Source organism: Pleurodeles waltl, chromosome 5 (genome assembly GCF_031143425.1).
Source record: "Pleurodeles waltl isolate 20211129_DDA chromosome 5, aPleWal1.hap1.20221129, whole genome shotgun sequence".
NCBI lineage: Eukaryota > Metazoa > Chordata > Amphibia > Caudata > Salamandridae > Pleurodeles > Pleurodeles waltl.
In genome coordinates this window covers 339,410,272-339,423,805 of record NC_090444.1, presented here as the reverse complement: position 1 = coordinate 339,423,805, position 13,534 = coordinate 339,410,272, and the positions used below count along the sequence as shown (strand labels likewise).

Below are 13,534 nucleotides of genomic sequence, written 5' to 3'. Positions count from 1 at the left end.
ATTCTAAGGAGGATTTTTTTTTACTGTATTTGGGCACTTCACAGAGACGTACAGGACTGTTCTCCAGGACTAAAGTTGAGTATGGAAAAAAAACAGTTGATGGACGGAATGCAGAACAAATCAAACATTCACCCCCTGTCACAGATCTAGGTTTAATACATCAGTTTTTTTGCTCACCATGCCATTCCAGTTTGGATCCAGCCATATGCAAATCAGTCTTGACCCTGTTCCCCATCGGAACAGTCCACCCCAAACTGCCAGATCAGGTCCTCCCTGGACCAGACACAAGCAGCCTGGGACCGGTTTCGGGGTATCACCCCTCTTCAACCAAGCTAGCTTGAATCTGGTGGCATAGTGAGCACAGGACCCATGTTTGGTCATACTCTTCCCACTTGGGGCGACAAATGCAAAAAGAAAAGTTGATGGGCAGAATGAAGAACAAATGAAACATTCACCCCCAGTCACAGATCTGGGTTTAATCCATCATTTTTTTTGCTCACCATGCCATTCCAGTTTGGACCCAGCCGTATGCAAATCAGTCTTGATCCTGTTCCCCATGGGAACAGTCCAGTCCAAATTGCCAGACCAGGTCCGCCCTGGACCAGACACAAGCAGCATGGGACCGGTTTCGGGGTATCACCCCTCTTCAGCCAAGCTAGCTTGAATCTGGTGGCATAGTGAGCATGGGACCCACATCTGGTCATACTCTTCCCACCTAGGGGAACAAATGCAAAAAGATGGACGGAATGCAGAACAAATCAAACATTCACCCCCCAGTCACAGATCTGGGTTCAATCCATCGGTTTTGTTGAGTATGGGGCAGGGTCCTAGGCCACACCAACAGGTCACCCCGGGAAGTTCTGATGCACCTGGGTGCAGAGGTGCATTACTGCGTCGGGTGTCCAATTCACTTTAATGGGAAACCGTCTGGTTGGAAAGCTGCTGCAATTTGGGACTGGAAAGTCAGCCCAGGAGAACCCACAGGGGGGCTCATCTCTTGAGGTCCTTGGGTATGAGGGGACATCGTAGGTCTACTTCTCCTCAGGCTGTGTGCCATGTCATGTTTTCGCTTTTGGGAGCACCTTGTCATGCAGCCTGCAATGGCAGTCTGCATGAGGCTGGTGCTGGGTCCCTTAGAGTGGCACAAATTGTGCTGTAGCTCTTTGGGGCCCTCTTCAGTACTCTTGCCCTAGGTGCCATTTACTAGGGACTTACAGAGGCACTAAAGGGCCTGGCCACTTAGGGATCAAGTGACCAGGGACTATATGTATGAACACTTTTTCCCATAGACACAGAATGGGTAAAAACCTTTACTACATCTGGCCCCAGGTGTTTTGTTTTGGGGAAGAAACACTGGCACTGAGGACCTGGTTAGCAGTAAACCAATGCACTATGGTCAAAGTTGCATAACAAAATAGGTATAAAATGGGGGCATGCTGAAGCCAGAACCCAGATTCCTATACTTTCTATGGGGCACATCACCATCTAGTTCATTTTGGTTAGAAGACAATATAAGCAAGCAAGGTGAAACCAAACATTGCATGATCTGGGACTCAAATCCTAGTATGAAATCCAAGATCTGCTCACAGATACAAGATGATTATTCAACCACAATGAGGTCTGGCATGTACTCCTTTCCTTTCCAGATGACAAATAATGATTCTTCTATTAATTATGAACAGGACTACAGGACCATACTGTATGCAGTGTTCACAGCTTAGCTTATTCAACAGTTACAGTACGCTTTGAACAGTGAGTTTAGGCTGATGTTTGCCTTCAGAAAGAGAAAACAGGACTCAGTTGCTTGGTAATTGCTTGGTGATAATACACTGGCTGTCAGTTTGTGATAGGACCTCTGTTGGGACGGGAATGTCTCCAACATGATGTACAGTTGTGTTCCCTGTCCTGTGTTCTTGAACTCCAGACCTGTGATCTTGTTACTTTGATTTTTGTCCATAGCACACACAAATTCCCTGAACACACATTGACCTAGGCTTGGCCTTTTGACAATAATAGATTATGGACCTAGTCCTGAATCGGGAGTGGTGCACCAAGTGCAAGCCTGTAGTGACATGGACTATCGTCCCTGTCAGAGATTTTTTGTGTTGAAACAGGTGGTGCGAACACACCATGTTTGGGAATTATTGTAGAAGGCTTTTATTGGTGAGACGTGAATGTGTCTTTACAGGCCCATTCATATAATGCTCGGCTGCTCATGGTGAACCCAGAATCCGGAACATGACATCCTGTGCATGTGTGCTAGAAGTGATGGTCTGCCAGGCACCACTTTGGAAGCCCACAGCCTGGAACAGAGTACGAGATGGAAGAGAGGTTGCTTTCTCCAGACAGCACATGTGTATTGCTGGCATCTCTGAGATGGAAGGGGGAGTAAAACATACTATGGTATGGAATAATGAAACACATCTCCCTTGGATGTGCCAGGGCCCTTCTGATACATTGGGCTGCAAATTACACTGAATGCACCTGCCTTTAGGTAGATGGCAGGACGTACAGGGTGAGGCCTGAAGTATCAGGTGTGAGGGAAGGAAGTCCTTTGAAGGGGTACCAATTCCTGTCTTGCTTCCTGATCTCTGTGAGCAGTGGGTGTAAATAATTGGGTGCAGACTTCTCTTAAAACTTTGTATTCAGAGGTGGGCACTACACCTGGAGGCTGTCCTGTTGGGGTGGGCATCCCTGCAGCCTGCAAAATGCCCAGAGATGAGTCAACATTCCCTGGAATCTAGTCTGAAGGAGGAATTACTGGAGTGTCCTGCAGGAGGAGCAGATTATGTTAGGGACTTCAGTACCTGACCCTGGTGCAGGGTCCGAACGACGAGGATCTCTAAGCAAGTGCATCCTGAAGGACTCACGGTACTTCCGGATGGGCCAGTGCAACCTTCGTCAGTTACCCCTATCAGAACCGCCAGGCACATGGAATGGTGTGCCTGTGTGGTAGGCCACACTGAAGCCAGGATAAGTGTCTGCTCGTGGCAACTGGTGTGCCCACAAGTGGACTGTACAACTGTCTGGACCAGTCCTGAAGATTAAGTGACCCAGGATTTCCCCCGATGGGGGAACCTCAAGAATATTCAATATCACTGTGTTCCCAAGATAGCATCTGGCATTGTTGCATCAAAGAATCACCATCTGGAAGCGTGTAATCTTTGCTGTAAAAAAGAAGCACCAGATGCTTACTGGAGTATCAGAGTTAGAAACACCATGAGTCAAGTATCCACCAGAGAGCAGAACAGGAATGTGCCACAATTTGCAACCTGTTTCCCTGAGGAGCCCCCCACCAGAAGTATCCACTTCTGCCATGCCCCATCGAGTGACACACTTAACAGCCCCAGAAAAGACTGCCTCATGCCGCCTGGAGGATTCTTTCTGCGGATGAGTTGCCACTGCTTCAGGAGGGCTGTGCATCTGCTATGAACTTGGTGAGACAAGAACAGGTATGGGCTTGCCTGAGAGACTGTGTGTTAATACAAACCCAGGGGAGCATGAGCTGCACCCAGACACCTACCTTAAGTTCTGAACCTGGAAAGGGGAAACCAATTGGAACGGGATACTACTAGGGACAGGTGGAGGCCTAGACAGCAGAAGTCGCTAGAGCACAAAGACTTGCACCTGTGAACTGGGTATTTGTGCATTATTGAGTATGTAGGGGAATTCTATGTCTTCTGTGTAATACAGTACTTGCCTTTTCTACGAAAGGAAGCACTGGACTGGGCACTGATGTTATTGTACTGCTGGGAGGATGGTATTGATTATTGAGCTTTAGTAACTCCCACATTAGCATCCCCCAGAAGGCTGTGAACACTTGTGTTAGCTACTATGGAGTCAAGTGTGGAAACAGTTGGACTGGCCCAGTTTGCAGAGTCATAGTAGGGTAGGCCCTGGTACAGCAGTGATAAAGTGCCTCAACCCCCATTAACCTCTGCCTGCCCCATTACTTTTCAATGATCTCTGATGACCTCTTTTAAAACAGTGTGGCTTGCAAGGAAAACCTGCCTGGCAAAGTCATATATTCAGAATAGCAATACCCTATAGGGTCAAACCCCCAATAGCATCAGCTAATCAGGATGTTTGTATTTGCAACTCCTAGGCACACCTGTAGAAGTGACTCTGGGTTTACAGTGTTTGGACTTGGTTGTGGAATGGTAGTGCACTAGTAGTTTCAGCTAGGCTCCGGTCCTGATGTTCTCTTTATGTCTTCTGTTCTTTCATGGTTAGATATTGCTCCATTCTAGTTCTAGAACATTTCATATAAATCAGACAAACAAACACTCAGAGGTGTATGCCCTAATCAACAAATAAAAACAATATTTGCAGACGTAAGAGAATGCAGATGTGGTTTGAAAAGATATGCCATCTTTTCTTGCTTCTCAATGTTTGGTTTGTACCATTGGATACAAATGCTGAACAGGGCAATGCCACATAGATGGAGGTGCCTAAAAAAAATTGACTTTGAGGACACTTTTGGGAAAAGACGCACTACGTAAATAGAAGTTACTTCCGTGGCTTATTGGCACATTATTTTTTGTCACAATCAAAGATAAGAGAGGACAATATTGATTTTTGGACTCATATGTCCACTTCAGAAATAAGTGCATAACTGATTTTGTCACTAGTTTTTGCATTCAGGAGCCATCCATCCTTCTAATACATGTTGTAGTAATTTTAGCTTAAGTTTAGCTATTATAAACTATGGTGGATATGTGGGCATTATTATTACTGTCTCAACAATATCTAATCACAAAGATCTTGTGGTGGAACATGGGGTACCCTCCACCCAACTGAAAGTGGCAGTCTGTGGCTCCTCTTGGAAAAATACGGATTTCTTTTTTATGTCAATGAAAGAACATAGGACACTGGATGGACCTAATCAACATAATGAAAAATTCTGAATGAATGTTTGAATGTGAATGGTGCAGCTGGCTGTTGTGTGTGCTTTGTATTAAACTTTGCAAACTTTTACATAGATACTTTTGATAACATCAATCTCTTCATAAATACAAATCCATTACTTGGACAGACCTAACTATGGTGAGGCTACATAGACCTCACTCATCACAAATAAATAGGGCAATATGTAAGGTAAATATATTCAGTTCTCTGGTTGATTCATAATCACACACACAAAGGCTATGCTACAGTCCTATCACCAGTTCTATCAGGTGATTAAAGACTGGTTTTCAGAGATAAAGGGGCACAACAAGCTCCAGAGATATTCCTGCAACTGCCCTGCTGACATGCTGCACTGGACCTGCCAGGACCTACAGCTGGACCTGCCTGAACCCTGCTGGCCACTGCTGGAGGGAGTTTATGTTCCCCAAGAGGTGTATTACCAGGTCATGGGCACTTGGCTGGCATCAGTAGAGCTCCTCCTGTAAAGAAAAGGAGAAATCCTGAAGTTTTTGGCTCTTTGCGACCGCGAATGGTCCTGTTTGTACTGAGATCTTGCCCGCCTGCAATACCATCCATGGGAAGCTCCAGTGAACCACACTCTTTGCACTACAGTGATTATCAGTATCTACCAGCAATGCAAGATCTGCATTTCATGCTACAACATCGACAGTCGGCAGTGACCAACATGAAGCTTCAGCATCGACCATCAGCAACATCCAATAAGATCTTCGTGCTACAGTGATGAAGGTCTGCAGCGCCTGGCCTGCTCTTCGCAATACAGTGATGACCATCCACTACGCTCGTCATGCTCCTTGAAGCCTCCTCCACCATGACCCGAATATTTGTGCCAGACAGAGAGAAGGTAACTTTTTCATCTGGATCATCGCTGTAGGCCTGAACTTGTGACTTTCCCCCGGTCTCATACAACCAAATGACAGCGAGTGGAGCTCTATGCTTTTAGGTGCTATACTTGCCTAAACTTTGGAAACTGCATATCTTCGGTTCTAATGGTTGGATTTTGGTTGTTCTGTTGTCAAATCATTTATTAAATTCTACTTTATTTTTCTAAATTGGAGTTGGATTTTCTTGTATTGTGGTTTCACTTAATTACTGCTTGTGCATTGTTTAATACATAAGAACATAGCCTTTAAGTTAAGCCTGACTACTTATGTGCCAAGCTACCAGAGGGTTAAGCACATGCTAACTGAGTGACTTTTATGAACAAGCCCCTCTTTGAAAGGTGCTATCCCACACACTGGTGAAATGAGCTGGGAAGAAAGCTTGCTTTTGCCCTAGGGGTTTTACTTACACCCAAAACATGTGATGCTGAAGACCACAAGCTGATATGTGTTGCCACGTATTATTCCCATAGTAATTAAATCAAGATTATCATCCTCAACTGTTGGTCAACACTTGCTACATTAGGGATACCATTCGAGAAAAGATTATTTGCCCTCAAGAAAATAAAAGTAGATTTCTAATATAATGGTTAAATCCTATTTGCAGCAGCGATCGTCTACCTCTATCACAGCAGTACGGGAACCATCGGCAGACCTAGACTGTAGGAAATGTTGAGACTGTGTGGCCTGCATTTATATTCTGATAGGTGTGCATGGGGTTCACCGTTGTGACCTCCTGGACACCCCTATACCTTGCTCACTGCAATCAGCTACTGTGGTCCAGAATGGTGAAAATGGCAGCCTTTCAACTTCGAATGCAGTTTGTGATGGAGGAGATACGCAGAGCAACTGCTTTGCTCCAAGGTGGGCCCAGCAAAGATGCATGTCGGTAGATATCAAAAGACTAGGACAGCGAGTGTGCATAAGGTATATTAAAATAATAATTCTGGAAATCCTTTTTTATGTTCCTCGTGCATCCATCATGCAGGAGCCTCCCTACCTGAGCATAATTCAATTAATACTATGACATTGTAAAGTTCTTTGCCAAAGCACTTCATTCACCTGAAAGCTTGTCCTTTCAAAACACTAGTTAGCCGATACACTCTCCCATCGCCTACGACGATGATGAAGGTACCCTGATAGTCATTTTGTCCCATTCGCCACCATACTTTACCCTACATTGTCACTTTCAACCACAGTGGCTTCTTAGCTGTATTTAAACTCTAATCCGGCAGATCAGCTACAATGAGAGTTTGTAAGTGCGGGCAGGACTCCAAAAGTTGTTTTTTAACATGAAACTGCAAGCTCAGCCCTTCAAGGATTGCGTCAGAAGCAAAATCAAGAAAAACATGTGCCCTGATCTGTTAAAGTGAAACCATCTCCGCCGGCTTAACCTGGTGTTCGCAGGAATATTAACTTTCCGAGAGTAAAGCACACCGACCAGCGTAGGCCACCCTTCAGGGCACTGTTTTTACCTATCACACTGAGAACCATCTGTTACTACTAGAAATAGTGTAGCTCACTCCTGAGCGTGAGCGCATTAATACTCAACGTGACACGCTTTTATAAACTTTGTCTTTTCAGTTTATTACATGAACTGTTTTCTTACTACCTGAGATGAAATGTGCTACGTATCGTTTTAAGATTATTGAGTTACTCAAATGGATAAAACTGATTGCTTTGCGTTCACTAATTTCAATGCTCTGCTTTTACGTAACACGCCACTGCTCCTAGACTCGGTACCGGAGACACTGTGGCAAGAGACTCTACCTGGAGCCTACATTCACAGCCCTAAGGTGATGGTGACACTATTTTGAGTCACAGAGCACCCACTGTTTCTGTTTCACTCTGTGGTGAAACCACCCTCACTCCCTAAAACAGCACTTTCCCCACACATTCTGATTGCATTTTGAAGCGTGTATGCCTGGCACTCTACAAAGAAAGACCATGGACACGAAAGCAAATCATTGGTCAGAAGACGAGAAAAACATGTGTCTGTTTTATATGACAATAGTGAGTAAAGCACATAAAAAGCCCTGTCCCCAAACAGACTTTCCATGTACCAGGTCACCTCCTGATACAGCAACCTGCCGTGAGCTATGATATAGGCTGCCTAGACTGTAACTGTAGCTGGATCTGGACCTGTCTCTACATGTTCAGGTCAGAGAAGGTGGCAGTACAATGTGGGGTACCGTATCCTTGTGTCACCAATACTAGTCAACATCTGCGTATGCCTTCTTTCACAGATGATTATTATTTTGGCTGAAAAATCCTCTCATACAATGAGGATACTCGGATGGACAAGCAGGCTCATCCTGAGATGAGGACAAGGGATTATTGAGCAGCCATTTGTAGTCTTCCCAAGCCTGGGTACCCGCCAATACCTACACCACATACAGAGATGGGTTTTACATGTCTTTATTCATCTGTGTGTAACCGCAAACTCAACATTCTAAACCTGCATTCGAACTCAACATTCTAAACCTGCATTCATTACATTGTTTATACAACCTATACATTGCTTAAATTCTAGGAAACTTTTTAAAATGGTGCATTAATGAATATTTAAAAATAAAAATGACATGTAAATCAGGATCAAACTGACTTTATGGCTAGTGTCCTGGAATGTACGGCTAATTTCAGTAATGAGTGGGCAGGTCTGTCTCTCACTTCTTGTTGATAACTATGGAAACAAGGGCCACACTAGAAGTAACTATGTTACTACTGAAGCTGGGAAAGTCCTCCAGATTGGCTGTTTCTTGTGTGTATCCCTTGCCACTGGAACTCCTATGGCGGGCTTTCAGTAGCAGGACGCTGTGCAGCATGACTGGAGGTTGACAGATATAATAACTAATAGTAAATAACAGCACAGCAAGTATCCATACGCTATGTTTCCAATATTCAGTACTGTTATCATCCTCATTGTTTTTTCTGCTGGAAGGATGATGGGATGTGTGTCAATACAATGGTGTCATGACTACTCTTGTTGACATGAAGACTTATACAATTTTTTTTACTGCACACAGACTCAAACATCTCACAAAATACTTCCAATCGACTCATCCCAAACCTTTCTGGCTACTACGAACTCACAAACACCCTTTTCAAACTTCTCTCTACTTTTTATCCAATTCACCCATACTAACAGGCACACATGTCCACTTCTCTAGTAACAACACACAACTTTCCTTTTCTATTTCACTTCCATTATTCTATCCCTACTCAAAACACTGCTAAACGCTTGAGACCTCAAGAGTGCAAACCTACCACAACTAATCCACAATGAAAAAAAGCATATGACTAATCTACTAACTATTTAACTATAATCCTGGGTTCCCAGAGTAGCGTGCTACTCACTTCAAAGTGATTGAATGCCCCGTCAGGGGTAGTAAGCTCTATATAAATACCATTTAAAATATGACATTTATCAAATGCAGTTTTCCTACTGACCCAGACCCATTCAGCTGTTGGTGCATAGTTACACCTCTTTCCAGTTTAGTCCCCCTCCATGCCCCACAACCACTCCCTTGCGGCTTTTTGGGCTTTTTATATATCTACAGATATCAGCCTAACTACAATTTGATGGATCCTCATTTTGCAGGGGGCACCAGTGCTTACTGCTAATTTATACATCCTGTTGCTCTTTCTCTTTCGAATTATTAATTTGGTTCTAAAAAATGATTAGATTCTGCCCCTTCATTCCACACGCATTCTTTTAGTCTTGTTAATACATTGAATTATTTTTGCAACTCTATGCCCCTACTCCCGAACCAATACCTGAATGATGACTTGCAATGGTTGTCTCTCCCCGCTTTTGGTATGGATCACTCCTTCGGTGTCGTAGAATGCAGTATAACAGGCCATTTGCGGGTCTCTCGATTTCTCTTCGAGGGGGAGTACCACTCCTCCTATATTCATGGTGCTGAAACAGACATTGTGAATAATTCACACTTTGTAAAACACAGATATGCTTGCTGTCATGTAGTGCTTACACATATTGTGGATGCGATTGTTCATACAGAGAACAATGGAAGAACGCGTTGCACTCTTGCGACCTTCAACAGAAATCAATCTTCATACATATAGGAACATTTTATGAGACTGCCTGAACAATATGCATTTCGACGGGTGGTTTCTATGGATTGACAAGTCTGAAAGTAACGTTGGCAGTGTTTTTGTCTCCCATGGTGCAGTGCTGTCGATTAAGCAGAGATTTAATCGCCTTAACCAGCTTCGGTATTAGCGTTTGAGCTTCACATTTCCTTCTGTCCGTTGCTTTTTGCTGCCAAAATGCACGTGCACCACCCCCCTCCCTTTGCAGCTTAATTTTGGTTGCTGCATGTGTGCCTAAGCATTCATGAGAACGGAGGACCGCCCAAGAAACAAGCTATCACGTAATACGGGTCACTACCTATGCCTGATACCCTCCCCCTTCAAACGTACCGTGTAAATACGGTACAGTATTTATGTCTCTGATACCCTTTCTCATCACATTTAATACGTAAATACAATACCGTATCTATATCTGAAACCTTCCCCCTTAATATCTAACACGATAGTACGATACTGTATCCATATCTGATACCCTCCCCCTCTATAGCTAAGACGTGAATATGGTGCAGTATCCATATCTAATACCCTCCCCATTCATATCTAACACAAACATATGGTACAGTAACTATATCTTAAACCTTTCCCCAGACAGCACTAACACGTAAATACGGTACAGTATCCGTGCCCATACCCTCGCCTTCATATCTAACACGTAAATACGGTAAAGTATCTATATCTGATACCCCTCTAGGCAAAATCTAAGCCAATCTGTGCGGATCAATACACCCGAAAGTGGTGCGTGGCCCTGAGACTGACTGCTCGAACCCTTCTGCTGATCAATGCTTGCTATAATGCACCTAAAAGTGGAAATCCGGTATTAATTGATGACAGCAACGCCATAACACCTTTAAGAGCAGAGGAAGCAATTGTACATCTTAAACAGACACCCTGTTTGTACCAAAATATTAAGCAAGACGTCAAACAAATACAAAAAGGGGACCTTTTGCACCCATTAGCCACTAATGCATTCCTCACGTCTAAAAATACCTGAAAAGGAAGCGACTGGAAAGGAAAATAACGTTTCTGGGCTGCTGCCTGGAAATGGACAGGGAAGATTTATGCTTTACTTACGTGGCCTGCAACGCTCCCGGCTTCACAACCACCTCGATTTTATATTTAGCCCCGGTCAGTAATTTGATGGTCCGGTTCTGTCCGAACCGCTGCCCGTCCACCTTGAAGTAAACCGGGCCATCGTTGGGCTGGATTTTTAAAGCGACGGAGATTTTCACCAGATTGGGAATTTCTCCCATGGCTTCCAGAGACGTCGGAGTGCAGCGGAGATGTAAGAGGCAGGAGGAGGGATGTGGGAGCTGTCAGGGGCAGCTCCGAGAAGCAGCTGAGGATTTTTTCCAACCATAGAGAATACAGCCTGCGAGGTCCCTCCCCTCTCCCTGGAGGGGTAGCAGCGCTCAAAACGCGCATTCACAATTCCTGAGCCAGCGTTAACAACAATCATCGTTTAGCGCTGGCTTTCAAGGACTCCGATAACTCCGGACTGATAGAGAGATTGCAAATCCACTGGTGCAGAAGGAGGGTGAATCTCTGCCTCTTGGTTGGTTTGGTAGTGGCCGGGACAGCCTGGGTCAGACTAGAAGGCGAATGGGAAGGAAAAACATTGGCAAAGTTTTCGAGCTGTGTTTATTTTTCATTTATCAAGCGGCTGCGGAGCTGGCAGAATGAAGAGATTTTGAAGGAATTGCCTTGGCTACTGGTATGTCAGTGTTTTGATGGCTTCCTTTAAATTCTCGGCTCCTTTTTTCGGTAAACGAGGTCTCAAAAAGTACAAGGCACTCTGCGGATATATTTCTGCCCGACTATTTCTTGACAAAAACACACCCATTCAAAACTGTGTAATAATTAATCTCTAGATGTGAGCGAGACAACAAATTAACAGGGGCCCTACCAGAGAATTGGTAATGTTTGGTATATAAGTAATGAGACAAACATCATGTGATATAGGAAAAAAAGACTCTTCAAAATTCAAAAAAGTTCATTTTTAAACATGCGGAAGCTTTTTGCCTTAGTACATTAGATTATATTACTACATTATTAATAGTATCTTTAAAGTGCTGTCACCAAAACGCGTATCCTGGCGCTAGCATACTCGGGACATACATACATGACACTCTTGTTGGTGTAAAAGGTCACTTATTAGAACAGGGTTTAAACAACATTACTTAAACATTTAACTGTATCTTCTTTTAAAACAGACTTTAACTTTTACAATTCCCTTTCCTTTATTTTCTCCTCAAATATCTCCCTTCAATTTTCCTACCGTATATGCTCCCCTATTCCTCCCATGCCTTCCTTGCCTGTAGCCTACCCCTCCCCGCTCTGATCCTTCACTTCCTTGTTTTTCCCCCTGGAAGGGTGTACAAGCCCGCACCTGGCTCTCCACCCTCCCCCATCTCCTGCCAACCAGAGAAACCCGTGAGGCGTTTCGCTGCCCCGCCCTCTTTTATTTCCGGGTACACAAATTTGTACCCCATACACTTTCTAACATCAGTCTCAACTCTGTGATATAATACGCGTTACCCATCTGTGATAAATGGACCCCGTCGTCGCGAAACAAAACTTGTTCTTGCTCTTTTATGTCCCTGTGTCTCAAAACCTTGATCCCTTGGGCCCAGCAGAAAACTCTCATAGCTCTGTTCAATTTTTTCCGAGCCTGCTTTATGGCTCCATGATTGATAGCCCCTCTCCATGCCCTTCTTGGCACAAATTCTGTCCATACCAAACATGTTCCGTATAGTTTTTGTTTGAAAAGTTCCAAGTCCCTCTGCATCAATTGAATCAAAGTGAGCCCCAATAGCTTCACTAAATCATTCTCCCCAAGATGAATCAATAACAGATCTGGGCATCCCCACTGAGGCAAGTTACCCGTGATAAATGGGAGCAGGCTCCCCCACCTCATACCACTCTTGCCCCACCAACGCACTTCATGGCTTCTGCTGGGCAGTCCCAATGATCTGTCATAAATTTGCTTCTCTGCAAATTTCGCCGCCCAATGAACGTACGAATGGCCGACCAACCATGTTGTCATCTTTCCCGTCTCCGGCCCAGCCACACAGCCTGTAAAGAAAAAACATTGTAACAATTGCCTGGATACGCAAACCCCCCCCCCCCCATCTTCCCACTCCTGTCTGTTTTGTTCTCCTCAAGGCCTAACATATCGCTCACAGCACCTAGACTTCCATCTCCCTATGGCCTTGATCTTAGCCCAATCCCAGCCCAAATGTGCCGCCTCCGTTGCCGCGCCAATCCTAAATGATTGCGTTCCATAGTCGCCTGCGCGCCACCCTATCCTTCCAAGGGCCATTCTCATAACTTGTAAGAGTTGGTAACTAGTTAGCTTCTTCCCTGACACATGCATGAAAACCCCTGCTTCACCTGCCTCTGGCCACCTGGCTTTGAAACTGACCCATTCCTCAACCGGGCAAGCTAATTCCACTCCCCCTTTTTCCAACCATATCCACTTGCCTTTCCCCAACTGGTCAGTTTTTGACCGTCTTAGCCATATACCCAACCTGTCTTTATGCATGCATACCTCTTTTCTCCTTACCCCAATTTCTTTACCCACCCTCAACAACTCGGATACTCTAAATGCGCCAAAA

General features: G+C 44.5%; 1 protein-coding gene across 1 annotated transcript in view; it reads right to left on the bottom strand.

Moving 5' to 3' along the window:
- CNRIP1 (cannabinoid receptor interacting protein 1) overlaps positions 1-11,440 on the bottom strand; it is a 39,761-nt gene extending 28,321 nt beyond the window's left edge. The window contains exons 1-2 of the mRNA XM_069234076.1: positions 10,992-11,440; positions 9,585-9,729 (exon numbers count right to left, since the gene is read on the bottom strand). Of these exons, the coding sequence (XP_069090177.1) occupies positions 9,585-9,729; positions 10,992-11,170 (324 nt within the window). The 5' untranslated portion in view covers positions 11,171-11,440. The remainder of the gene's footprint in view (positions 1-9,584; positions 9,730-10,991) is intronic.
- Positions 11,441-13,534: the final 2,094 nt, after the last annotated feature.